The 25,947-nt window shown below is 44.7% G+C and overlaps 3 protein-coding genes across 7 annotated transcripts; 2 read left to right on the forward strand and 1 right to left on the reverse strand.

The window, feature by feature from the left end:
- The first annotated feature begins 1,069 nt into the window (after positions 1–1,069).
- On the forward strand, positions 1,070–3,221 carry pmch (pro-melanin-concentrating hormone). The gene is made up of 3 exons (XM_029462207.1): positions 1,070–1,359; positions 2,685–2,826; positions 3,021–3,221. Exons 1-3 carry the CDS (start codon positions 1,117–1,119, stop codon positions 3,068–3,070), a joined length of 435 nt encoding a protein of 144 aa, XP_029318067.1. The 5' UTR covers positions 1,070–1,116; the 3' UTR covers positions 3,071–3,221.
- Positions 3,188–15,738, reverse strand: parpbp (PARP1 binding protein). 5 transcript variants are annotated; one of them, XM_029462200.1, is made up of 11 exons: positions 15,228–15,729; positions 14,690–14,845; positions 13,859–14,095; positions 13,665–13,769; positions 12,036–12,206; positions 11,730–11,884; positions 9,546–9,729; positions 9,237–9,418; positions 8,319–8,400; positions 4,794–4,974; positions 3,188–4,262 (listed from the first exon to the last, which is right to left on the reverse strand). In XM_029462200.1, exons 2-11 carry the CDS (start codon positions 14,837–14,839, stop codon positions 3,946–3,948), a joined length of 1,764 nt encoding a protein of 587 aa, XP_029318060.1. In that variant the 5' UTR covers positions 14,840–14,845; positions 15,228–15,729; the 3' UTR covers positions 3,188–3,945. The 5 variants fall into 5 exon arrangements, with proteins under 5 accessions (XP_029318060.1, XP_029318062.1, XP_029318061.1 ...); XM_029462202.1 differs by lacking the exon at positions 15,228–15,729 and adding an exon at positions 15,131–15,176; XM_029462201.1 differs by lacking the exon at positions 15,228–15,729 and adding an exon at positions 15,057–15,154.
- On the forward strand, positions 15,526–25,947 carry nup37 (nucleoporin 37). Its single transcript, XM_029462206.1, has 10 exons — positions 15,526–15,683; positions 16,608–16,805; positions 16,890–17,011; positions 20,055–20,127; positions 20,359–20,453; positions 24,349–24,439; positions 24,893–25,074; positions 25,161–25,211; positions 25,596–25,689; positions 25,769–25,947. Exons 2-10 carry the CDS (start codon positions 16,650–16,652, stop codon positions 25,880–25,882), a joined length of 978 nt encoding a protein of 325 aa, XP_029318066.1. The 5' UTR covers positions 15,526–15,683; positions 16,608–16,649; the 3' UTR covers positions 25,883–25,947.

Consider the following 25,947-nt stretch of genomic DNA (forward strand, 5'->3'; position numbering starts at 1 on the left):
GGCTCTACTTAACTTCACTCTTTTTTTGTTTTTCCATTTGCACAAGTTGTACCTGGTTCTTTTTTTTGGAATCACTTGCTTCGAGTTAAACACTGCAGATAAATGATCGATCGGAGAGTATCGTCACGATTGCGTCACTTGACTTCCTGCACAAACTTGTGATTTTTAATTAACTCGACCCAGATTTTAAAAAGAATCCCACAAAACTAAGCCAGACACACAATGAACAAAGTGCGTACGTTCCTCTGTTTTGTTGCCGTTGCAAGGAATTAGAGAGTGTCCTGTTGAAGATGTCTTGGCAGTTGAACACAGAGAGCCCCGCCCACACTGAGGGGGCTACTGTCCCCAGTGGGAAACAAACTAGAGAAAAAGGACCTGGTACCAAAAGTCGAGTAGAGCCGAACCATGTGTGGAAATACAGCATTAGGCATTGCTTTGAGCTAAATGCTAACATCAGAATGCTAACATAGCCACATTGACAAAGCTAGCAGGTGTAATGTTAGCATGTTAGCATGCTAACTCTAAGTGCATCAATCATTTTCTGGATAAGTCTGTCGTCGTTAGTCCCACTAACAGCTACAGTTTGGAGGTTTTCGTACATGTAACGGAGCTTTGTGAAGGTTCATCATCGGATCCTTCTCAGCCGTGTGCGTCCACTGATGCCATTCAGAGGAAATGACTCACTTTAACCACTCAAAGAGTGAGTGAGGGTCTTTCATGCGGCGCAGTCTCTGTCCTCTCACCTGCTGGGTACATTTCGGCATGTGGATTTTAAAGAAGAAGATTGATAATTAGCTCCTGGTCTTTGACCTCCCGTGAGCCTTCTTGATGCCGCTCTGTGATGTTTTGTAAATGACAACCTCTTCATGTTTCACCTCTTTATCCATTTGAATTCAACACATCTCTAAACAGACAAAATAGAGCCATTCACCTTGTTCTTTATGAAGGAACACCTATCATTGGATTTATATGACCTTTAAACTTCCTGTGACCTTCAGCTCTTACGATAGATGACCCTTTCTTACGTTGAACAGTGAATGTGCGCTCCCTGAATATATAAGACGTGCGAGAGCCCAGCAACGACACTCGTCAGGTGAACTAAACCTTGTAGATACCATGATCTCCGTCTACTCTGTGCTCTATACTCTGGTGCTCTTCTCAGAGCTGAGCAGCCACTTGGTCACTGTAGCCATGCCTGCGACTAAAGTAGAAGACGGCGTAATGGAGCAAGATGGCCTGTTCCTGGGGGACGAGCTCATGACTGAGCCCGCCGTGGTTCCCCCCGCGTACAGACGACACCTCGTGCTGAACACCAACGTGAGGGATGAAGATGGGAGTCCTAAGATCATCATCGTCTCAGTAAGTGTCACATCACATTTTTTGCTGATGCTTAAAGGGAAACTATTCATGTTTCTTCCCCTTTAATATCTCCAAACCAATCGTGACGTTAGGTTCTGTTCCTTCGTCTCCATGTGTCAGCATGTTCTCTGTCATTATTTTGCAGCCTGAAATCTACCTTTTCAACTTAATCCTTTCTCCCGCTTCACTCGTCAATTCTTTCTGAGGTGGATGAAGAAGTTTCTTCAACTGCTGTGAGCAATTGTCAGTGGAATTTAGCCGATACAAACTAAACTAAAGGGTTGTGAGGAGTAAATCTATTATACTGAAATAAAGAAGTGACCTCTTTATTCTTGCAAGAATGGAACAACAAGCGATATAAAAGATTATACAGACTCCCTAGTGGGTGTCTATGTTTACAGACAATCGGCCGTGTAACTACGCACGTCCAGCTGATACAAGAGATACAAGAAGGTCAAGGTGACACGACCACAGTGTACTCTGGTCTCCATCTCTGCAATTAGGACAAATCCTAGATGAGCATATATAAAATGAGACAGTATGAGACGAGATTAGAATTACAGTATCTTTTGTTATTTAGGTAAACCAACCCTCTCAACATCAAACTATTTGGACTACTCCTTTAATGTATCCCAAATAAAAGTACTGTGTCTGGCTCGTCTCAGTTTGCACCATAACTATTTATCGTATTTCTTTCCATAAACAACCGCAGCAGTTCAACAACAACAAAGAGCACATTATATCCTGCGACTGAACATTTGACCCCTTTTCGATTGGTCACCGTCCTCGCGTCTACTGTTAAGTCAATATTTCATGCACATCTATAAAAAACTTTTACGGCAGTGCTGGAAAACTAGGGAAAGCTGAGAAGGGTCAAATGATCACAATCCTATAAAGATTCATTGGAATCACAGTGGGAAGAATGATGATATATCTGCGCTCCCTCAAATGTTTGGCTGCGATGTGTAAAGAGTTTATCTGGCGGTTGCGTCTCCTGTGTGTCGTGAACATGGTGGTTATCTCTGCGGTAATGGGGAACAGGCAGCCATGTTGGAGAGAACAAAGCCATCTGGGTGATATAACAGGCCACTGTGAGATAATAAAAAACAGGGAAACACATTTCTTCCATTTGGGGTTCCTGTGGCTTGGATCAGCTGGTGAAGGCAGATCCAACACCTGTGCTGACTGTAAGTGAAACGATAATCTGTAAAAGCTGTTGCAAACTGGCAGCGACTGTAACGACCCAGAGTTCAGATCCTCGCCGTACGGAAACGTGTGTGGTCCGATGGTGTCACATGTACTTACAGATCAATACTGTGTTTCAGGACATGGGGCTGAAAGGACACAGCAGTCGTGGGATGAACCCAGCCGTCGCCCGGAGCCTTCCTCTGCTCACAGACCAGAGCTTGAGCCACGCTGCCGCTGAGCACAGTTTGACAATTGACCGCAGAAACACTGACCTCGACAGTATGTACAAGGAAACCCATGATTCTGTATTAATGTTAAAGATCTGTAACCCAACCAGAGTAAGGATTTATAAGTTATACTCCCTAACATCGGCTATGTCCACCTGCCTCGAATTAAGGAATTTACCAGAGATGCATGCACATTTTGGTGATTGAGCAGTTCTAATGCAAGTTTTCTTCATGCTTCCCCTCCAGTGCTGCGGTGTATGATAGGACGAGTGTACCGACCCTGCTGGGAAGTATAAATGTTTCCCTGGAGCTGCCGTCCTGCACTCAATGTGCTGTAAAGAATTTCTTCCTTATATATGTGCGTGTGTTACTCAGAAATGCATTTCCTTGTAGAAAATAAGAGCTCAAACATGTAAAACAAAATAAAAAGTTTATTAAAAGTGAAAAGTCTGCATCTTATTTACAGATTTGAGTTCTCTGTGGAACTTTACACGTTACATAAACTGTACAACTGGTAATTAAATACATTTCAAGTAGGACTTGTCTTGATAAAAGAAAGTGAACTGCTATCAAACTGATCTATTCGCAGAGCAGACGCACGCATTCTCCACACGGTGTGGAAACAATGAATCACTTAATAAAGCAACAGAAAATGTATCTGCCATCATTTTTCAAACAAAAAAAAGCCAAAGAATTTTGACTAAACAATTCAAATTAAATTAAAAAAAGATGTCACCTCTCACAATTGATACCACTCTCGTGTGTACGCCACACATGACGCTACAGCCATCAGCCAAGTCGCTGACTTTAAGACTGAAACCAGGGGAAACAGTTATCCAGGAAACAAAAACACCCACACCAGAATGTCTAACGCTAACCCACACATTATATCTTGTTGATTAGATACCAAAATATGTATGCTAAATGCTACGTTTAAACTATGCTAGTTTAGCGTAGACACTGGAATTGAAACAGTTTTCCTGGCTTTGTCCAAATTAGGTTTTAAGAACCAGCCGACTCGCTCCTCTAAACTTTGACTGATTAACTTGTTGTATCTTTTATCCAAGGACTCTGCTTTAAACAGATTAACAGAGACTGAAATCATTATTAGTTGCAACATTCACACGATTTGTCAGTGAAAGAACAGACTGCATCATGAAACAGATGATCGTTAGACTCTGAAGAAGCTGGTTAGCTTCCCCTGTCCAGCGATCAGCTTCTTCTTGCTCGAGGCCTTGCTGACATTCTTGCCGGGCATTTTGACACTAGTGAACGGTTTCTTCTCTGGAGGCTCGTTCTCTGAACCTCCACGTTGGTCAGAATCCACCTGCTTCCTCTTGTTGCCCTTTCCCCGCGCCTGAGTGCCAGTCTTCTTTCTATCGCCCGGGCCTGCAACTCTGTTTTGGCCATTTCCACTTCTTGGCCCGAGAGCAGCCCCCTGCTGCACACCGCTCTGCTCCTTATTCGGGCATTCAGATGTAGACTTGGCTGGAAAGATTGAAACAAAGCAAAAGCAAGTGTGACAACCTAGTAGAGGAAAAAAAAAAAAAAAAAAAAGGGAGAAATGTTGTGACGAAACTGCTGACGTTCGCTGCTATTGGAGGCAAGCTGTGTGTTTATTCTATGAAGCTGAAATTGAACATTTGTCATGTAACCTAATGGAGCCGAGCCTGAATTCCCACAGAACAAAAGACAGAAGGGGAAATGGGCAAAAGGTCTGTGTGAGTGTGCTTTTTGCTTTTTACTACAGTTGTGGGTGTGAGCAGGTTTTATAGAATGGGGATTCGTTTAATGGCTAATGGTAAGTACCAGTCCCAGGGCTGGGGCTGTGGAGGGTTCAGGGCTGGAGCTGAGAAGGTGTGCCTGGGCCTCAGTCCAGCTCTGTGCGTCAGAGGAAACAGAAATCTATCCCAGCAGAAAGAGAACGCTGCACCGCTTGTGTTGACATTTTAAGCTTTTCTCAGCATGCAAGTAGAGCACAAAATGTAACCGAAAGGAATTTAAAATTTGAATTTATACCTTTGGTGAGCACCACGTCAGAGCTGCACTCCTCATCCACAGTGGGGAGGGTTTGGGGTTTGGGAGCTGGGTGCACACAGGTAGGGACCTGGCTGCTGCTGGGGAACTCCAGCACGCGGTTGAGAGGCAGCTCTTCATTGTATGTGCACGCAAACTGGGATCGGATGACTCCGTCTTTGGGCTGGAATAAACAGAATAAAACCAGTTTTTCCATCTGATATGAAATGGTGACATGGTTGATGGTCAAAGACTCAAAGCAGCTGGCCTTGGTTTCCTTAATTTCCGGCTTTAACTGAGGTGTTAAAACAGCCTTATTCACACTGAAATTTCAAGTATAATCGACCAAATTTCATGGAAAGATATTTTATATTCTCGACGAAAAGTCAGGGGATCACCAAAGTCCTCCGGCGTCATCCACAAGGAACCGTGCACATCTGTACCAAAGCTCAGAGAAACCAGTCTCAGTACAAACTAAAAGGATTGTTGATCAGCAGTAGTGACCAAGACTCCTGCCCTTCTCAAGAAAAGATGGAGGAAATGTCACCAGACTTTTGACTTCCTTGCAAAACGAGCGAGGCTTTATAAATGGTCTCTTTTGCTGTGATGAGCCGACCTATATAAAGTCTTTATTCTGTTTACAGGCTTACATAAAACTGCCCTTAGAGCTGCAACGATTATCGGCAATTATTCTGTTAATCAATTCAACATTAAAGTCATTTTAATGCAGAAATGGCTGTTTTTAGCCTCAACTATGGAGATTTCCTGCTTTTCTGTTTTGCATCATATTAAACTGAATGTCTTTGGGTTTTGGACTCACAAAGCCAGACATCACCATGGACTTCGAGGAACTGGGATGGAAATCTTTCACCATTTTATAGACTACACGATTAATTGATTGATCTAGAACATATTGTGCAGATTTAAATCGGTAATGAAAATAATTGTTAGTTGCCTTAGAACAGATAAAAGGTTGATGATTCATACATTACCCTGACCTTACACCACTTTATAACAGGAACAACTGTTTCTACAACCTGAGCACAGCACCTCATTAAAAAGCCTTTTGGGACAGACTAGTTAGTTATAAGAAAGTGAATGATACTGAAGACTACAATCCTGGCCCCGGGGCACACAGATCCACAGCTTTTCAACCACTGTTTGATCTACGCCTGCTTGGGATTATCACAATCCAAGGATTTCACCCTTCAGGCCGGTGGGCCACAGTAGAGAGGGAAAATGTGAGGGAAAATACAGCGAGCAAAGCTGGGTGGGTCTGTAAAGCACAAAGGGATCAAAGCCTTTGTGCTTTTCAAAAGAACTTCTTAAAAGAGCACCTAAAAACAACAGCAACCCTGAGAACAAGGCACACTTCAATAACTGGAGCTAAAAATGCATGTTGCTCTGGTTGCATGCTAATAAAACAGATCTGAAACACCCCAGAAACAATAGGAGGGGATGGAAGAGTGAACACGGCCAAACTATGACTGACGGATAACGTCTAATCCAATTACAACAGGTGGGAGCGCGACGTGGCACCGTGTGGTCAGACTGCCCTCATTCCTTGGAAGATGGATGTCCTGAAATAACCGCCGCACACCGCCTGACCCGAGCTGCAGACACCTGACCAACACATTCCTGATCGTACTTCCAAAAGCAGGTGCAAGCAATTTCTGCAGCTTTGTGTCTTGACACGTAGGTAATAGAAGTGAGAACAGGTGCACCATTAATATTATCCCCATCAGAGACCGATACGATCGCTCTGAAACCAAACGCAGATACTTTACACATACATCATTACTGACGTCACAGAGGAGCAATAATAAATAGTTTAAAACTTATATCTGTGTTCGGATCCTCTGTGGCACAGAAACAACGATTTGGAAACGTCCCAAAAGCAGAAACTAAATCTGTCCATCTCCGTGTGTGCCAGTTGACGTCAGTGCATGATGAAACTGCTGGAGAAGTCTGGGATAAAGTCATTCAGCAGACAACAGGAAACAATAACCTTTCAAGTTTCCCTTGCTAGTCGAATTACGCGACTGATATGGCATCTTCAAAGTGAAATTGATGCAGAAAGCTTCCGCTCACCGAGTTCAGGAAGCGGTGAGCTGCCCAGGGACCATTACAGCGCACTCAAACAGGAAGGCAGCCAGATTGTGGGGAGCTAAAATGACATCTGCTAGCGCAATCAAATAAAGGAGCCATTTCACAAAATGTGTTTAGCATACATGTTCAAAAAGAGTTCACACAGTGGAGCGGCTTCATGTCAAAAGACCAGTCCTTAAAATCTCAAGCTGGTCTTGTCAGTGTTTCTTTGGGTGACTCAGCAATTGTGGAGTGTAAACAGTGGTGGGATAAGAAAGGTTGCAATACTTACAAGTCCTGCGTTCAAGGTTTTACTCAAGTAAAAGCATCATCAGCAAAATGCATGAAGGTGATTGGCTGTTCAAACATATATTGATATAAATCCCTGAAGAGCACTCGACTGATTTAGCATCGTTCCTTTACAACATTGTGGGACTCGCAAGAGAACGAAAGAAATGATGCATCATTCTTCCTGGTCAAAACCCGGTGCCTACATTACCCACAAAGCAATGCAACCGCTGACACTTTCATGCTCGGACATTCAGGTGTTTTCTGCTAGCATTGGCTGACGCATCCTGGAGCTGCTCGCCTGCACCGGGCTGCAGAGCTCTCACTTCTCTCTAACTCAAAACATCTTCAGCTCCAACCTACGCAGACTCAAGTGACATCACTTGCAGCTCCTTCTATGCAACTTTTTCCACATAGGCAGAACTGTAAACAGACTTTGATGTGTAAAATTAGTTCCCCTTTAAAATAATAGTGACCAAGATAAATACTGACTCGTCAATGCTCTCTGGTAGAAGAAATATGCAATTATCTCAACCCACTGTATGCATAACATGGAAATACTCGAGTAGTAGTACCTTAACACGCTACTTCGGTAAATGTACCAAGTTACTTTCCAGCGCTCAGTGTATGTTATGATAACTGATGAAATAAATTGCTTTACAGACATTAAATTGCAACAAAAGCGCTCAGACAGTGAAGTCAGTACACTCAGATTCTCTCACACTGACCCCAGAACATCAAGGCACACAGACAGAACAGCTGAGCTCACAGGAAGGAAGAAGGAGATATTGATATCAGACATACAATGTGTTATATGGAGCGCTGTAAGCAAATGGAGCTGAGCCTGAATGGGATAACTTATCATCATCATCAGGACTGGTTAATGGTTTGAATCCCCCACGAATAAGTCGTTTTATGGCACAAATTTAAACAGCACCCTCAAACCAACACCAAGAGCTGAAACACAGCTGTGCAAACGGGAACGGTGGAAGTCAGTTAAGATGTGAGCTTCAGCTAAGCAAATAAATAATATAATACCAGGGAGAAATTACAGGATGTAAAGACATTATTTTCAATGTTTGTACATCTGATTCAATTTGTAGTAACTGATGGTTTGGATTTGGGGCTGTTGGATGAAGGGGCCCACGTTACCTTGGGTTTGAGCAGGTCTAGCCGGCTCTGGACGCGGTTCTTTAGAGGTTCTGGAGAGCATCCAGTGGACACTTCAGGGGATCTGAGGGGCCATGATGAGAGGCAAAGACGAGAGGTTCGTGAATTAGAGAAGCAACAACTCTGTTAGTGCAGCGTTAATCATATCAGCAATCTAATGTCACGCACCTCCGACATAACGTAGGTTCCCCCCGACCGCAGCCAGTGGCTGTTCGTATTATTATTTTTACTTCAGATGTTTGAGCAGAGAAATTGTTCCAGTGTGGTGTGGGAGGGTTTTCCTTTGTACAGTCTCATGTTGGTCTAATTGCTGTTTCAGGGGCTTTCCCACTCACTAACTCCTGCCGTAGTAAAAACAGTCAAATCCAATTCACAGCTCCGACTTAAAGTCAAATAATAACTTTTACTTTATCAGTATTGCACTTTACTGCGGAGAACCCATCACAATCTATGGTGCGTTGTGTACAGATATACAGAAATACAATAACACGTGCAGGACGGGGCTCTCAGTGCAGAGCAGATCTTTGCCAGATGCGTCTCCCTCCCAAACAAAGAAGTGTTTTTGTCCCTCCGGGCTCCCTTACAGTCAAGATGGCAGATAAAATAAGATCTCATATCATGTCCAACTTTAAGGGATCACAACATATCAGGTGTGAGCCCACACTTTTCTTTGGATGTGAGTTTGAGCCAGTGGAACGGACAGAATACGGCCTGCAGCAGACCAGGTACGGCGTGCTACTGAAGCCAATAAAACACGCTGAATCACCGCAACCACGAGAGGTCCTTGAGCGTACAGTGATCAGGCTGATGGGTCCGGAAATAACTAGATCCCTTAGAACACATGCTCCCATTCATAAATACAAAGTGCAATCACAGTTTATACAGCGTGTTTGTGCCGACCTGAACAAGTTGAGGATGCAGGTCCCCTCTGCTCCACTGAGGACGGGCTGGTCCTCAGACAGCAGGTCTGCCTTGTTCCTACACGGGGGAGTTAGAGCTTCTTCGTCCAGCAGAGCCATCAGCACCTTCACAGTGTCCCGACCTCCGTACGCAGTGCAGTGATTGACTACGTACGCCTTTGGCTGGAGACGAAGAACAACACAACTACAATCAGTGCACATGTTGGAGATGATGAAGAGGGTTTCTGTGTGAACGTATGGACTTCGCAAAAGCCAAAAGTGTAGCTGGAGAGCAGAGGTTATACATTACCCTGGCGGGGCTTATCCCTGTCCCACTCCCATTAGCAATCAGTTTCTGGATCTGGTGGAGCTGGCAGATCCTCTCCTTCAGCTCCTTCGTGGTCTCGTCAGCTGCTGCATACATCGCATCTCCGCTGCTGCGTCCCTTAACCAGCACTGCCCTGACGGCAGCCACCAGCCTGGCTCCACAGACACTGAGGATCAGACACAACGACAGTCACAGCGATATCTGCTGGGAGAGCGGCATCGTGCTGCAGGTAGAGGAAGAGCAAACCTGCCTTTGCTTTGGAAAGCAATGGACTCTTTCTTTAGCAGAACACACATACAGCTTTTCATCTGGATAGAATTAATAGTGTTCAAGAGTTCAGCCAATATTTGCCAACACGAATAGCTTTCTCCTAAAACTGAAACCCCAGAAAGGCCAGGCCTCAGTCTGAATGTCTTCAAAAGATAAACTGCAGCCTCACTTCCAATTAATTGGAGGCTGACTTTAAGGGCTCGGAGTAATTGTTTCGGTCGAGCTGTTTTTCACTGTGCCTCAGCTTTGCCAATGTTAACAGTTATGAAGCAGAACATTTTCTCCAAATCCCTGTTAAAGTCACCCTGGGCACGGTAACTGGGCTCTGCGATGGAGTTTCGCCCATGCTCGCACACAGCCTGCGCTGCGTGTCCAAAAATCATAGCAACATATCACTCCTGTGCGTTTCTTACAGGCCAGTGCTCTAAAGCATGCTCGAAGAGATCGCAGTAAGGTGTAGAGGCGGTGGTCCGACCCTGACCCAGTGAGCGAGCGGGGCTCAGTAACAGAATCATTTGGGAAAACAGATGTTCGGTGAACAAGGGGCCCTGAACTCTCCATAGAAGGTGTTTGTGTGAGGAAATACAGTACTCCACTGAGAGCGTAGAGGCACTGCCTGTTGAAAGACACATGTTGGCCGAGTTCATCAGTGCCTCATCAGCCTTCATGAACTGAAAACCCTCAGAAGAGCAGCGAGAGTCGAATCCACTACTACACAAACACAATGTGTTGTTCTGGCGCGGCCGAGTGGAGCCAACGTCGCTACTGGGACCGCTACAAAGGGTGCGTTCAACAGCTCGACCCCTCACATGATTGAGCGGCTAAATCATTTCAGATAACCTCTTTTGTTGTGGTGCCAAATGCTTTGACATCCAAAATAATCTCAAATGATATGGAGAATGATGTGTGAAGCTCGAGGCTTGATGATAACTCCTCAAAGAAAGATCTCCAAACAGGGAACAAGTTCTTGAACAAAGACGGGCTTTGATGTGGCAAAAAATGAACATGCTTTAGCAATCCAAGGGTTATCATGAGAAGCTTAGTCGGGAGTCATTAGAGGGATTTGAAGGAAATAACAAGGAGCTGGACAGGTGGATTTTATGATCACAGGTGGGATTCCACTGCACAAGCGTCTGCCAGCCTGTACATATTCCTCCCAGCAGTAGCAGCTGGGACCCCCATTCATGAGAATTGGCCACACCAGAGAGGAAACTTAACCTGAATTTGAGTCGCAGGAAGAAGTGAAGCAATTCAAAGAAAATTCCACTCCGACATAAATCACGAGTTTTAGTGTATTTGACCTCCGTCGCTGCCAGATACCAAAGCATGCTCAACTTTTCTTGGAATCTCTGTATTCCCCTAATCAGCTCAGGATGACTTCTCTGGCAATGGAATGTGTATATTAGAGTATTAGGCTATTAAATACAGCAATTTGTAACAATGCATTCATTAAAATATTAATATTTCAATCTGAATTTCTTAATAATTAGATTTTGATTTGATAAAAACTACAGTGCCCAGCTGTTTGAGGAGGATTCTCTTTTTCTTTTATTTTTTTAAATTACATTCAAAGAGGAAACCATTTCAGATTATGAACCCCAACATTGCCCTTTGCTTGGCTACTTGTTCAGTGTCTCTGGACCTCAGACAGGAAGATTGCAACGATGGATCTCAGAACAAAGATCAGTTCTGCAGAACAAACCTGATGACTTCCTAGAATTTGACATGCCCTGTGGCGATCCAAAGTCAGGATTTCAGACAAAAGTCCTTCAAAAACACTGTAGGGCCAGGAGCACAGATAAACAGAACAGTAATGAGCAGCCCTGTATGGAGCACAGCTCTGCCTTCCAATAGTTACTGAGCGAGGGGAAGCCTGGATGAAGCTGCATTGTGTACCTTGGGTCAGGAATCTCTCCCAGTATTTCTTCCAGGTCGTCTAGAAAGTGAACAAAGTCAGACAGGCCTTTGACATGCTTCCTCAGTGGGTCAGACTCCGCTGGAGCGTAGCCCTTCCCTCCGAGCTGGATAACCCTCACGAAAGATGTCACAGCCTGCAAAAGCATGAAAGAGACGCAAACGTCGTGCCAGAGAGGATTACTCCAACTTTAGAGTCATGGCTTTTGGTTTGCTCGTGATGTAAAGTGTGAATGCATCATTGCTTAAGCCTGAACACATGCTGCCGAGTGTGGGGGGGTTTCTTACCAAGAAGAGAGAAGTGCTGTTGTTATGTGCGGCGTGCTTTACGTCGGTGAATGCCTGACGTCCAAGAGTGCGGCTGGGGACGTCGAGGGTTAGCGCCAAGGCCATGTCGTTCTTGGCGTTCACAAGCAAATTCAGATAGGAGCAGAAGACTCTTCTCACTGACATTTTCACCTGTCGATAAGGAACAGATTAAGTACATCATCATTCAGGGAAACAACTTTGTTTGCATTCTGTGTGGGAGTTAGGGGAAAACATTTAGTCCAGCCTCATGTCCGTCTGCTAAGTATGAATACGATTAGCTTAGCGCAAAGACTGGAAGCCGCTAACCTGACAAAAGGAAACAAAAACCCCTTCAAAGACCTCTCAAATCAACACTGTTCTGTTTTATTAACAAACAAATGTGTGCAAAACCAACAAATCAAGGTTTTTACGAAGCGCTTCTTGCCATCAGCCGTCCAACTCTTCCAACTCTTCCAACTCGTCCAACTCTTCCAACTCTTCCAACTCGTCCAACTCTTCTAACTCATCCAACTCATCCAACTCATCCAACTCATCCAACTCATCCAACTCGTCCAACTCGTCCAACTCTTCCAACTCTTCCAACTCGTCCAACTCGTCCAACTCGTCCAACTCTTCCAACTCGTCCAACTCGTCCAACTCGTCCAACTCGTCCAACTCGTCCAACTCGTCCAACTCGTCCAACTCTTCCAACTCTTCCAACTCGTCCAACTCGTCCAACTCGTCCAACTCGTCCAACTCGTCCAACTCTTCCAACTCGTCCAACTCTTCCAACTCTTCCAACTCGTCCAACTCGTCCAACTCGTCCAACTCGTCCAACTCTTCCAACTCTTCCAACTCGTCCAACTCGTCCAACTCGTCCAACTCTTCCAACTCGTCCAACTCTTCCAACTCTTCCAACTCTTCCAACTCTTCCAACTCTTCCAACTCGTCCAACTCGTCCAACTCGTCCAACTCGTCCAACTCTTCCAACTCTTCCAACTCTTCCAACTCTTCCAACTCGTCCAACTCGTCCAACTCGTCCAACTCGTCCAACTCTTCCAACTCGTCCAACTCGTCCAACTCGTCCAACTCGTCCAACTCTTCCTCAAGTACAAACCTTTGGATTGAGGCCAGCCCATTTTGCGTTCATAAACTACCAAAAGTGGACAGTAGCTTTACTGCCAGAGTAAAATCACTCAACACAGCAGCTGACAGCCCGTATTAAACCTCAGAAGTGACATCACTCTGGCTGGTAGTACAGCAGCAAGCCTCCACTAAAAACAACTTGACAGAGAAGAAATGCAGGAAGGACACTTTGTTATAGAAGCTCTCGTCCAGCCTGACATCGTGTTGCGTTAAAACATCTGCCTGGTAAATGAATTCATATTGCATTCTTAAATCCAAGTGATATGATATAGAGTTCCTGTCAATAAGAGCAGGATGGATTCCAGACAGAAATAAAGTACACTGAAGACTGGGAAAGTGAATGCTTGGATTGTTGCCAGCAACAGAAAAGAATTTCATTGTCCTGAAGAAATAACTGTATCTGGAGGGTAGAGAGCAAAGTGGAAAGAGGAGTTACTATGGAATCAGTTGCACCTTTGTGTGAGGAAGCAGGACTGGGCCTACCTGTGAGCTGCAGGGCCGGCCTTTACTAGAAGGTGTAGACGGGACTGAAGAGTCCGGCAACCCTGAGACCTCCATGTTGCCCGATAAGAACTCAAACAACTGGATCTTTGCAAAAGAATACAAAAAGTAATTAGAACTCTTACTCAGTAATCTGATCATCTACAATCAACACCATCAGAGTGATTTCTGCTCACCGGGCTCACGGGCTCCTCTGGGTCCGAGTCCACTAATCTCAGCTGTTTGTACATGGAGAGGATATCGACCAGGTCCACGGTGTTGGAGCGCTTCAGGAAGGATTCGTATGCCTCCACGATGAGATCATAGTTCTCCAAGCGTGCAAAGTTGGGGGGTGGCAGGTGAAGTTTGTCTAGCAGTAAGTGTTTCCAGGCCATCAGGACATCACTCAGAGCCACTTTGAACTCTTGGCCGTGCTGTCACAGGAAGAGAGAAAACAGTAGAAGCAGCAGCCATAATTACTGACGGCCTGGAACCAATCAGTTCAAAAGCAGAAAGACCTTCTCCCGCCGTCCAAAAATGGGCCATGAGCGGTCTCAGCCGGAAACCTGTGGTAACGTCATCAGTTTTAAACGTGATGACAGTCCGCCTGATGGTTCAACTGAATTATGCCATGATGATGTGAACTGGGCTCGTACAGCTTTGTTTTTGGGCCGCCAGATAACTTGTAGTAAGAACACAGAGAATACAGACAATGTTTTATTGCTCTTCTATTGAAAGCATTTGAACTTGGTGTTAGCCTCATCTTAAAAACACACACAGCTGTTGAATAAGTCCATATAAGATAATCAGTAGCCACAGTACAAGAAATGGCCGGTTTACTTTGTGTTTAGCTAAATGCACTTTCCCTTTTTGACAAAATGGGCTGTTGGATATGTCCGACATGTGTATTTCCACTCTTTCCTTATATGATTATATTTGCTTTTGAATTGTTTGTTAGCATTTGTGTTTCGCACAACCAAATCCAATTGAAGAGACGCCGATTGAATGAAAGCAATGATGTCTGTTACCTGCTTGTTGACTTCAGCCATGGCGAGCTGCAGTAACATCAGCATGCCATCAGCTCCATGAATGGTGGTCCTCTCAGAGTGTAAAACCCTGTGGCACTCTCTCCTGAAGACTTTAACGATCACCTTTAGACGGTCTCCAAAAGCCTCCATTTTATCCTAAAACAGCAATAAATTAAAATATTCTATCAAAACCTGTGAAAAAGTAGCTTAATAGACTTACAACAAACGTGAAATTACTTTACATGATGTTGAATAAACTAGGTTTTAATGCATGTAACCAAAACATTTTTGCATTTTAAAGAGCAAAATAAAGACTTTCAGTTAAACACAAAAGTTATCTCTGAACAGGTTGTTAAAAATGTCTTTCCTTTTTAATTGAAAGCAAAACCTGCAGATTCGTTGGCCTCTGTGGCACAATGGTACCGAGGTAACTTAACTTACTATGTACTTCAAAACATGTATTACAATGTGTATTTATCACATGCATGTATTGCCAGCTCCCAATACATCACAGGCAAGTTTAATTACTGGTGCAAACCTCTTATATTGTAGTAGCCTCCGAGAACAGACGTCCGCAACAAAAAGCAGTTGTTTTGAATTTTTAAACGGCCGATGACGTTTCCTGCCTCCTGACCAATCAGCCTTTAGTAGATAACAATGGGAGCGGTTGACGAAAAAAGTGTTTCTTTACTGCAATATTCCGTCATAGTTTCGTGACAGAAGACTATAAAGTGTTTTTGAACATGAATTATAATGTATAGCTCATAATGCTAGCCAATATATCGCAACATAGTTTAGATGTTTTCATTTTCGCGGCGCGAACTCCCCCTTAACATTTGTACTCAATGGTACAGTCCATGTCGTACCCGGAAACAGCTTTAAAACATCTCAAACGCGCGCACCATTTGATTTAAAGAAATTATTCAAAATAGAGTGGAAAAGTATATCAGACTGTACTCTATTCTGAACCGGAATAGACTCGCATAACCAAGAGGTAATTCTTAAGCTCTCAGTCGTAGAAATGGGCAATATAAACCATTTTGGGCTAATTGCTAGCTCGCTGTGCACTCGTTAGATAGCTGTCACGTTTTTAGCTCTTTGCCCGGTGAGACACGTTACTGTTATGTGTAACGGAGCTGTTGCGTTAATATAACGTTAGCTCACATAAGATAACGTAGACAATATAGTTGGCTTGTATTGTACCAAATTACCCTATTTCCTTTTAGGTACCTTCCAGGTTCATCGTGGAAGTTATCGGTCTAAACTCTGACTTGTCTTACTAGAGTAATATCTACATTTGAGTTAAACATGGAAAATAAAGCACTGCTTTGCGTGTTTGATGTAAGCCGAATTGAAGGCTGGCTGATATACCTCAGGAACAATCCCCACATGCCCTACTAGCGAACTTATGAATGCCTCTGTGTCTATACAGAATATATGAAATGCAAATATTTGGATGAGGTTTGGTCTGACTTTATGAGGGTGTCTGATTTAACTGTCTAACTGCTCCTCAGATGTTTAGGAACTATTTGATCTTTGACAGCTGAAGTTATAGAATTTATTTTTTAAACCTGGACAGTCAGCATGTGGCCGTTTTTTTGGCTAATCCAGCTAATTAATAAACTGACAAATAAAGGCACTTAATCACATTAATAGAAAAATCTATGACCTAATCCAGCCAGAGATATTAAAGGAAGGCTACCTTGGTAAAATAGTATGGCCAAGTTTATGACAGTTGTCAAATAATTTCATTATATAGTTATATAGTTATATCAGCCATGCTCAAATTATTGCCCAATTGTATTAACTAAGGTGATTTATTTAGCAGATGTTGCTCTTTTCACAGTGTTAAATGTAATTATTTTGCTGATCATTAATAGAACAATTCTCTGTCCTCTTTTGTTCTGATGTATTACAGTTGAAGCTCTGATCTGAAGCCAGCTTTACCAGGATACCCAGCATGCAGGAGGACTCTAGCCGCAGTCCCAGTTACACTGTGACATGCGAGGACTATGTTCATGTGGTTGAATTCAGTCCGTTTAGCTCTGGTACCCCTGCTTCTCTCCTGGCCTATGGTGGAAACCAGTATGTGGTCGTGGGCACCTGCCTATTCCAGGTTAGAGATGCAGTTTCACACAGCCTGGTTTACCTACAGTAATGTCAAGTATATTATATTCTGAATACACACTTGTTCCCACAGGAGGAGGATATGGAGATTGAGGGAGTTGAATTTAATGTTCTTCGAGCTTTTCATCATGAATTGCGTGTCGACGCTCTCGCCTGGAGCCCGGAGTCCCGGCTGGACAGGATACCCACTATCAGGTACTGTTGCTTTGTTTACAACACCTTTTGGAGTGGAGATAATACGTCCTCACCGAGTTGCATGGTGCAGGACAGTATGGTTGTTTTGTCTGTCCTGAGGAGATTTCGGAGCTCCTTGCTGCGTAAGTTGTTTCAGCATTATAATTGCAATGCATGCACATGAAATGGTTGCATTGTAAAATATGCAAATGAGTGCCAATATGTTACAATATAAACATGTCACTGCTGGACAGAAAATGAATACTACCAAAGGTCGCTGAGGACTAATGTTAAACACAGTTTAATCCATGTTGACTTCTGAAAAGCAACCTATTTATGCAGGGCGCTACTAAAATAACAATATCTATTTCGCAAGATTATTGTCTGCCTTCCAGATTCCAATATTCAACATTATGGCCCCTGAATGCCAGGCTTTTTAGCGAATTACTCACAAATCTCAGTTGTTCCCACGAGGACAAGAGGAGCCGAGGATGAAATCACCAACCCTACATTTAATGGACATGCTCCTCTACCAGCTAAGCCGTCCATAAATAATATGAAGTGGTGCCGACACATTTGCTGAGTCATTAATAGGTTAAAGTAATGACCATATTAGCACAACTGGCTGTTTTAAACAGAAGATGGTGTTCATGGCGGGACATCTGCAGCTCGAGTGCCTCTTGTTATGTAGGAGGTCATCAGACCCTTGTATTAGGATTAGGAGCTGTCAAGTCATACTTCACTCCCACATCAGAAACCAGACATCTTTAAACAGAACAGGATAATTATTCACAAACACTCGTCTATTGACCAGAACAAGAGGCAGTTGTGGAGAAAGAACAGCAGCCACGCTGTGTGAAAGTAGTCATCACCGCCTCTCACTGTCACGCTGCAGCTGCCAGGATGTGAGCCAAGTTATTTCAGGTGGCCGGCTTCGACAGGAGGGAAGTAGCCTAACTGTAGATTGTTAGAAAGCAAGAGTTTCCTCTTAATTGGAGCGGTGTATGGGAAGGTTCCACGATCCCCCCGGAGGTGTTTAGGCTTTCTGTAATTGAAAAGGAAAGGCAGCGATAATTCCTGGCCTTCTGTGGTTTACTCCATAGGGCCGTCCAGCCAGCTCTGTGACGTGCGCACATGTTATTGCGCTGATGACTGCCCACTCAGGTTCCATCCCTCCCTTCGATCTGCACGTAGCCGTGCCTTCCAGGAAAAGTACAACGTTCTCACGGGCTAGCCTCATGCAGGGGCCCAGAGAGTGAGAGAGATGGAGGGAGGAGAGGGGGCTCGGGCTGCCACCATCCACCACAGCAGCATGTAATGGGAAGAATAATGAATCTTACAAAGACCAGACACACCACACATAACAACTAACTTCCACCAAATATAGTTTAAGGCTTTACAATCCGAGAGAAGCGCGTATGCAAAGAGAAAAAACATGTCATTTCAGCATCTACAGGCGTGCAATGTCACATGTCATTCGATGCAATCTGATGAGACAAATAATGCCCACCATTGTGCACTAAATATCCCTATTTACTGCTTGTTAGAGAATAACAAACTTGCTTGGGCATGTCTGATTGCAAAGACAAACCGTCTCCCCCACAAGCAACAGCCTTATTATATTTCATGTTGCTCTCTGCTACTGCACACATGTTGTGTCTGCACAGCAACTGACCAATCACACTCCTCCCCAGAGCAGATTTGTTCAGCATACAATGGAAAATCAAGCTAACAACAAGTGAAGAAGAGCTGCTGTGGAAAAGAAAACATGTTCTTTCTTTAAAAAGGGGGTGTGGATTTTTCTTTCTGTCAGAATGGAGGGAAATAATATATTTTTTTAATGTATCTTTAAACTTAACTGCGAGGGCATAACACACACGGGTTCAGGCTTTACCCCGCTGTCCCAGCTCCAGCATCGTGACAGATCAGTGGGGGGGTCACTAGTGTAGTGAAAAGGATTCCCACCCATTCACTCAGCCATCACACAACCAAGTTAGGTGTTGGGCGAGAACTTTGCCCCGACTTTTGTTTGCAGAGCAAGGCTAGCTGTTTCCAGTCTTAAGGCTAAGCTAAGCTAAGCTAAGCTAAGCTAACTGCTAGCTGTTTCCAGTCTTAAGGCTAAGCTAAGCTAACTGCTAGCTGTAGCTCCAGACATGAGAATGGCAGCAATACCCTCGTCTACCTCTTGGCAGAAGAGAAGAAGATTTGTATTGGGGAAATGAAGAAGTTCCACACAGAGTTCCTCTCTTCCACATTTTGTATGAACGTTGTGTTCTCAGGTGTCTCGGTTGAGCTTCACGTCGTGGAGAGGATGAACTCTCAGTTCTGCTCCAGTAACAAACTCACATCTGTAATTCGCTGGTGTTTCCCTGTTAATGGTGACGTTTATTGTATAACACGAGATTGTTGGGAGATGAATATAGAAAATAGTTTTGACATTAAAGTAAAACAAAAAAAGCAGACGGAGCCAGAACTTGTTCCATGCTTTCCCCCAAAGTGCAACACTCATTTGTAGGGTTAGAAGGCCTTTCCTAATCTAATCTAATCTACTGTAGCAGTAATGCCCTGAAGCACGTTAAGGGTGTTTGTAGTGACATAATGCCAAATCCATCTGTGCCTGCGACTGAAAATGTGTGAACCGCTGTCTGTTTATTCTGCTGATATGTGTGTGTTTTTCTTGTCATAAGTGAGTTAGTGTAATTGTGTGAATAATTGCAGGCGCTGGTGTATACCACGACTGATTAGAGGGAAAGTCCTCAGCCTGGCTCCGCACAGGTCTTTCAGCAGAGACCTGCGTAAATGGCGTGAGGAATCTTGTTTTTCCCCGTGTTTATCTTAGCTTGCAATTAGAATCTCCCTGGCAGCGTCTCTACTGATCGCCGTCCAAGTTTCTACCACACACGCCGACGCTCATCCAGAGGTGTCAGTTTAGGGCGGTTGCGGGCATGCATGGAGAAGAGATGTCGTCTGTCATTGGGTCTATACAGTCTGACTCTGTTTTGATGTTCTCTCTTTGTTTGTGTTCATACTCTCCCTTTCTGTTCCTCTTCCTCCCTCTCTGCAGATTCTGCACCGCTGCAGCTGACAGAAAGCTACGCCTGCTGACTTCTGATCTCCAGGATAGGCATGAAGTCAAGGTAGTGCAACATCTGGAGCACATTGGTCAGCATTGTGCTTGTCAGTTGGCATCAGACTCTCTCTACTTAGAACTGACATGTTGTACTTAGTGATACAGGAAATGTAGGCGTAAACAAAGAAAGCGGAGCTGTAGCCAGTGTAGTAATCCCAAGCGTTCGTAGCTTTAACAGTTTATTGATCATGTGTTTGCTGTTTTTGTTTACATATTGTTTTTCTATACTGTTTCCTAGGTGATGGAGGGCCACACCAGCTACATTAACCATTTGGTGTTCGAGCCCACAGAGGGGAAACAGATTGCTTCCGTCAGCGATGACCACACGTGCAGGTCCGTGTGCGTGTGTGAGTGTGTGTGTGTGTGTGTGTGTGTGTGTGTGCAGCTTCTGATTTTCAGTTCTGTTCTCTGTTAATGGTGCAGAAAGTCCTGACTGTTTCCACAGTGAAACATGACGCTAAGCACAACATGCTCCGGTGTGACTCTGCGTAAGCACAGAGCTGCTTTGTAGCTTTCTGCAGCTAATTGGTTAAATATGGAAATCCAATTAGCTGCAGAAAGATTTTCCCCTCTAAGGGGGGGAGCTATAACAAGGTCCCCAAATTGTCCTTTTCAATTAATGCTAGAGGAGGGAAAAAGTGTGTCAGTAGCCAGGGTCACCATAGGGACACCCCCCCCCCCCCTGTACTTCAGCTGCTTCTCCTGCAACATGCAAAGCTGTGCTGCAGTGCTGGGCCCTGTTTTCATTCTGCTAATGTACACTAAGTGTTTGATTTCTTTAAACTCATTTAGAGTAAAACCAATCTTTGCAGGTAGGTGAAGAGCAGAGCTGCAACTCTTTCATTTTTAATGGTTGTTAGAGAATAGTGGAAACTGTGCATCAGAGTTCAAGAGGAGTTCCTCCGTCTGACCAGCTGCCCGAGCCCCAGAGTGTTCAGTCTATGATACAAACTAGGGCTGCAACTAACAAGCTTTTCATAATCGATTAATGGTTTAGTCATCTCAAAGTGCACGGTGGTGCATATAGTTTAATTCAACTGAAGCCCATGCCGCCTGATCGTAACCGACGGTAGCATCCACAACCACATGTCCTGCTCGGAGCCTCGTCCGGCCACATTAGGCCTTCTGACTCTCCTCCATTCCCGTCCTCTCCTCTTCCCCTGCCTCCGCTGACCGGCCAGAGAAAACAGGACTGCGCTCCATCTGCTAAAAGATTTAAATTCTGTCATGTTGAGAAAATATGGGACGCGGGAGGAAGACAGAGGGATAGATCAAGTTAACAGGAGAGGACCTTCCAGTCGGCCCACACTCACTGAGCCTCGATGCGAGGGGAGAAAACTATCCCTGTGTTTGCCTGCATGTATAGGCTCATGACCTCTCCATCACTCTGTTAGGTTTGGCAGCAGTGCCTCTACTATAAGTTTGCTTAGCTTTGTCATCACTGTCCCCTGCAGTTGTGGGAACTCGGCTGTTGCCAACATGCAACCTGACGCTGCAGCATCTAGGTGGGGAACCAGACTCCACTCCATCAGGGGAGTTTACTCTCGGTTCATGTAGTCTCAACAGCTCATGGTATCGGTGCAGAGGGCTGAGTCTGTGGGGAAATGTGCCACCTAGAGAGCACAAGGGCACACTGCAGGATCCTGAGGGGATTTGGGGTTGACTGAGTTTGCAGATGAACTGAGCACACACCTGCTGCTGCATCATGTATATGGTTTAAAGCATTGTGTCCTGTTCTCGGCGATAATCTGTTGCTTTGTCTTGATCCCTTATGTTGTGTAAGGGGTTGGACTCGCATACCCCCACAGCCGGATGACATGAGCTCTAGTACCCTGTCATCAGTTCAAGTATTCAGATCCTTTACTTAAATGTACTAATGGAAACACTGCAGTACAATTTAGAGTCCTGCATTGGAAGCCGTACTTCAGCTAAATGTACTTAAAGTAAGTAATAAGTATGTTCCCTGGATTATTATTGCAGCTACTTCAACGTGTGTGTTGCATTGTGCTGCAGGAGTAGTGTACAAGCACCTCGGACGTGTACTTAAGTACAGTACTGAGCTACATTTCACCACCCTCCATGTTTAATAGATTATACACTGGGTCTTATTTGACACTATTGGTTATATAAAAGTAGACATTGTTACAAAACCTTTTCATACATTTAAAGTGTCACCACATCTGCATCTGCTCGCTGTTCTACGCTGCATACATTGATCTTTATTCGGCGTTAGAAGATGAACTCTCCAGGTTTACGGATAATAACGATCAAACGTTGAGCAGGTCCTGTTCAATAGATGCTGACGCCAACACTGCGCACCTTGGCCCTGTGATGTTTGCCTCTTCCAGCTCTCTCTCTCTCTCCAGAGAGTCTCCTCCGATTATTTACTCTGCTCTCTACGATAAATCCGATCACGCAGCGCTAACGGTGTTTCCCGTTTCCTCCACTTATGGGAAACATTGAGGAACCGTAACGCCGCCCTGTTTTCTCACTTAGATAACACAATACAGGACTTCAGATGTCCTTCTCAACTCTGTTGTACATGGACGCTGAGTGTTATTACTTGATGTAGTGTTACGCAATTACAGTGTTTTATCAGAGGCGGTCACGCGTGTTTTCGCGTCTCACGTCTTTCACCTCGTTTGGCGAAGGTTCTGTTTTTTTGGGGGGGCCGGTGCTCTCCGTTTGAAGGGCAGAGTGCTCCGCCACAGTTTGGCAGTTGGTGGTGTAGCGTGCAGTTGAGCTCTGCTTGGCCTCTTGGTCTGAGAAATGGGGTTTAGTCGTTGTTTTGCTGGTGTGGTCTCGGGGTTTTCTTTTTTTTTCCCCTCTTCTCACTCATGCTCCCCGGTGGAGCCTCAGGCTGAGTCTGCACATGGGCAGAGGAAAGACGGCCAGAGTTTGGACAGGGCTGTGTCCTGCTGCAGGGGAGATGAGGCAGGAACAGTTGAGTGTTTACTGAGGTCTTCATCTGAGACGGGGCATATCCTCCTCTTCGCCGCACCACTGAGGACATCCATCTCTCCAACAACACACTTGACATTTAGATGCTCTTTGGAAGGTATTTCTTGGGCTTCATAAGATGATGTCTTCTGCATGACCTCATCAGTCAGCACCTTCCCATGCTTCTCAAGCTTTCGTTTTTATATTCCCAGAAACACTTGTGCCCCCAGCCCCACCTTTCCGTCTCATTCAGATGTGGTTAACCATAGATCCAGGTCTCGGGACCCGCAGTTCTCCGCAGCCAAGTGATTCATTACATCTGTGGTCTCTTCCAGCTGCTTTAGCTATCACAGATCTTCTTTAACTTTAGTATCGGCTATTATTTAAATGAAGATTGGTCTTAATCCTCTCACAAGCTTCGATTCTTAGTTGTGGCGCTTTGCTCGAAAGGCCCCCCTTTTTATTTGCACAAAGTAGGATTCAACTTCTCTTCGCTGCTCTTCTTCAACTGACGTACATCCACAGAAAATGAATGGCAGCGGGCCGCCCACAGCGAAACATTCGCTGTAATGTGAGTGGAGCGTAACGCCGACTCAGGCGAGGGTGATGTCCCCCCCCCCCCCCCTTCCCTCCTGCCCCTGCTGTCATCGCTCAATGTAATGTGAAGCTGGCGTTTCTCCTGAAAGAGGAGTCCAGCATTAGTCTGTCTGTCTTCACACATCTTAGAAAAGAGCCCTTTTTCCCTGAAAAGCATGAATAACCCGGCACATGACTTGTGCACAACAAGCAGAAGTTAGAACAATTATGAGCAAACATGAAGTCGGATGAAAACATGTCGTCTATCATTGTCCTCCTCGTGCTGATCACTACTACTACTACACACTACCAGGTAGCTCGTGACCTTACACGTGTTTGCATCAGGCGGTGTGTGCCGTGTGCACAAGGACTCTTTGTGTCGGATGGAAAGCTTGGGAAGGTGAAGTCTTTCCAGGTAATTGTGTGAGATTCTCAGGGTGGCTCAAAAGCAGATGCTATTTTTGGAAGTGCTCTAAAACCCCGTCTTTGTTGTTAATTAAGAGTTAGTGGGTTTTGTTTTAGATCTTTAGGCCAAGAGCGGTTCACACATCAAGTCGAATCAATCTGTAGCGTTGCTAATGAGAAGTGATTAAAAGTCCAGTTTGTCCTGAGAACTAAATGTGTAACAACAATAGTTACACTTATAAAACTTGATGGTACCAGTGCACTGAACGCATCCTGGTTTAATGCTTCTCTTAATTGATCTGTACAGGGTGTGGGACCTGGATGGGAACGAAAGCACGACTCTCAGACTCCGCTCTCCTGGCATCAGCGTGTGCTGGCACCCGGAGGAAGCCTTTAAGGTAGGAGGGTTTAGTGTCAGATCTCCGCTCGTAGTCTGACCTCAAACTCTTGAATTGGTTTTCTATATCGTTATCGAATGACTCGCCGTATTCCAATCAGTCAGGTGTGAAGTCGGGTGCACCTTGTTTAATTGCACTCCCGTGTGCCTGACCTCATTCATGCACACACGCAATCGTTTTAGTCCAAAGAATGAAGTAATATCTGTTTTCTCACTTCATTTAGCAACATTTAGCATATCTTGCTTTGTCTGAAGGCAGAAACCTGCTGCCTTTAGAGAAGGACAAGCCCCGCCTCCTGATTCAACTCTGAAAGCTGCACAAATTGTCGCCAGTTTTGACGTTCAGAGGGTTAGTGTGTAGAGGGAGGGGTTATCGGATGCTGGAGGTGCACCCGTAGCCGTAGCAGCATGAACTATAAATATTGTTTTAAATGACGCGTCTCGTTCTCTCCAGTTAATGGTGGCAGAGAAGAAGGGAACGATTCGCTTCTATGACCTGGTGACCCAGCAGGCCATTCTGTCTCTGGACTGTGGTCAGTCGCCAGTCATGTCAGCTGACTGGTGCCTCACAAACACAATCAAAGTCGGTGCTGTGGCCGGCAACGACTGGCTCATCTGGGACATAACTCGCTCCAGGTAACTGAGGGAACGTGGGGGGGGGGGGGGGAGATACACTATTGATGCTGCATGATTGAGCTTTAACACTTTTCTTTCCTTCGCAGTTACCCGCAGGAAAAAAGACCCGCACACATAGATAAAGCTCGATTATTCAAGTAAGAGATATAATTCTTCTTTTTTATTCAACAGTTGTCAGTCTTCATGTTTCAGCAGGACGTGATGTCCCCCATCGTCCAATACTTATCAATTCAGGAGCTTAAAGTCCCCATGAAATGTTTGATCACGTGTGCTGGTAATCTCCTGTACGCCTGTATCTTTCCCCACACAGTCGTTCACTTAATGGTATTTTAGAGAACCATTAGGAATAAGAAGTATCATTTCCTGTAAGTTTACAAGAAACATGTTTTCAGATGGCTTTGTATTGATTGGCAGCCATTTTTAATGTACAAAAAATGGCAGTAAAATTCAAAGATTTTCCATTTTTGAATCAGTTTTGCGTGATGACATTTAAAGAGATGTTGCCACCCCCCCCCCCTCAGGTGGTCTCGAGCCAATGAAAACCTCTTTGCCACCACTGGTTGTCAAGGAAAGATCAGCAGTCAGTTACTCATCCACCATCTTGGCCACCCACAGGTGAGCAGGATGCTTTTCACAGATCGTTCTGTTATTGCTGTTCTCCGCAGTCTCACATCACATGCTGATGTCGTTACAGCCCGTGATGATCGGATCGGCCACAGTTGGATCGGGCCTCAGCTGGCACCGGACGCTCCCGCTCTGCGTGATTGGCGGCGACAGGAAACTTTGCTTTTGGATGACTGAAATGTAGACATCTGTACACTTAAGTGTTTCTATTCTAGTAAATGTCCAATAAAATAAATATTTTTCTGAGTA

The sequence above is a fragment of the Cottoperca gobio genome, chromosome 23, assembly GCF_900634415.1.
Source record: "Cottoperca gobio chromosome 23, fCotGob3.1, whole genome shotgun sequence".
Lineage (NCBI taxonomy): Eukaryota > Metazoa > Chordata > Actinopteri > Perciformes > Bovichtidae > Cottoperca > Cottoperca gobio.

Excerpts from the sequence above, each read along its gene's own strand:
- nup37 (XM_029462206.1), top strand. The coding sequence starts at position 16,650 with ATGCAGGAGGACTCTAGCCGCAGTCCCAGTTACACTGTGACATGCGAG. Across the intron at positions 17,012-20,054 it reads GACAGGATACCCACTATCAG|ATTCTGCACCGCTGCAGCTG; the intron begins GTACTGTTGCTT and ends CCCTCTCTGCAG. Across the intron at positions 25,075-25,160 it reads TGGGACATAACTCGCTCCAG|TTACCCGCAGGAAAAAAGAC; the intron begins GTAACTGAGGGA and ends TTTCCTTCGCAG.
- parpbp (XM_029462200.1), bottom strand. The coding sequence starts at position 14,839 with ATGGAGGCTTTTGGAGACCGTCTAAAGGTGATCGTTAAAGTCTTCAGG. Across the intron at positions 12,207-13,664 it reads GCCGGCCCTGCAGCTCACAG|GTGAAAATGTCAGTGAGAAG; the intron begins GTAGGCCCAGTC and ends CCTTATCGACAG. Across the intron at positions 9,419-9,545 it reads CAGGGATAAGCCCCGCCAGG|CCAAAGGCGTACGTAGTCAA; the intron begins GTAATGTATAAC and ends CTTCGTCTCCAG.
- pmch (XM_029462207.1), top strand. The coding sequence starts at position 1,117 with ATGATCTCCGTCTACTCTGTGCTCTATACTCTGGTGCTCTTCTCAGAG. Across the intron at positions 1,360-2,684 it reads CTAAGATCATCATCGTCTCA|GACATGGGGCTGAAAGGACA; the intron begins GTAAGTGTCACA and ends ACTGTGTTTCAG. Across the intron at positions 2,827-3,020 it reads CAGAAACACTGACCTCGACA|TGCTGCGGTGTATGATAGGA; the intron begins GTATGTACAAGG and ends CTTCCCCTCCAG.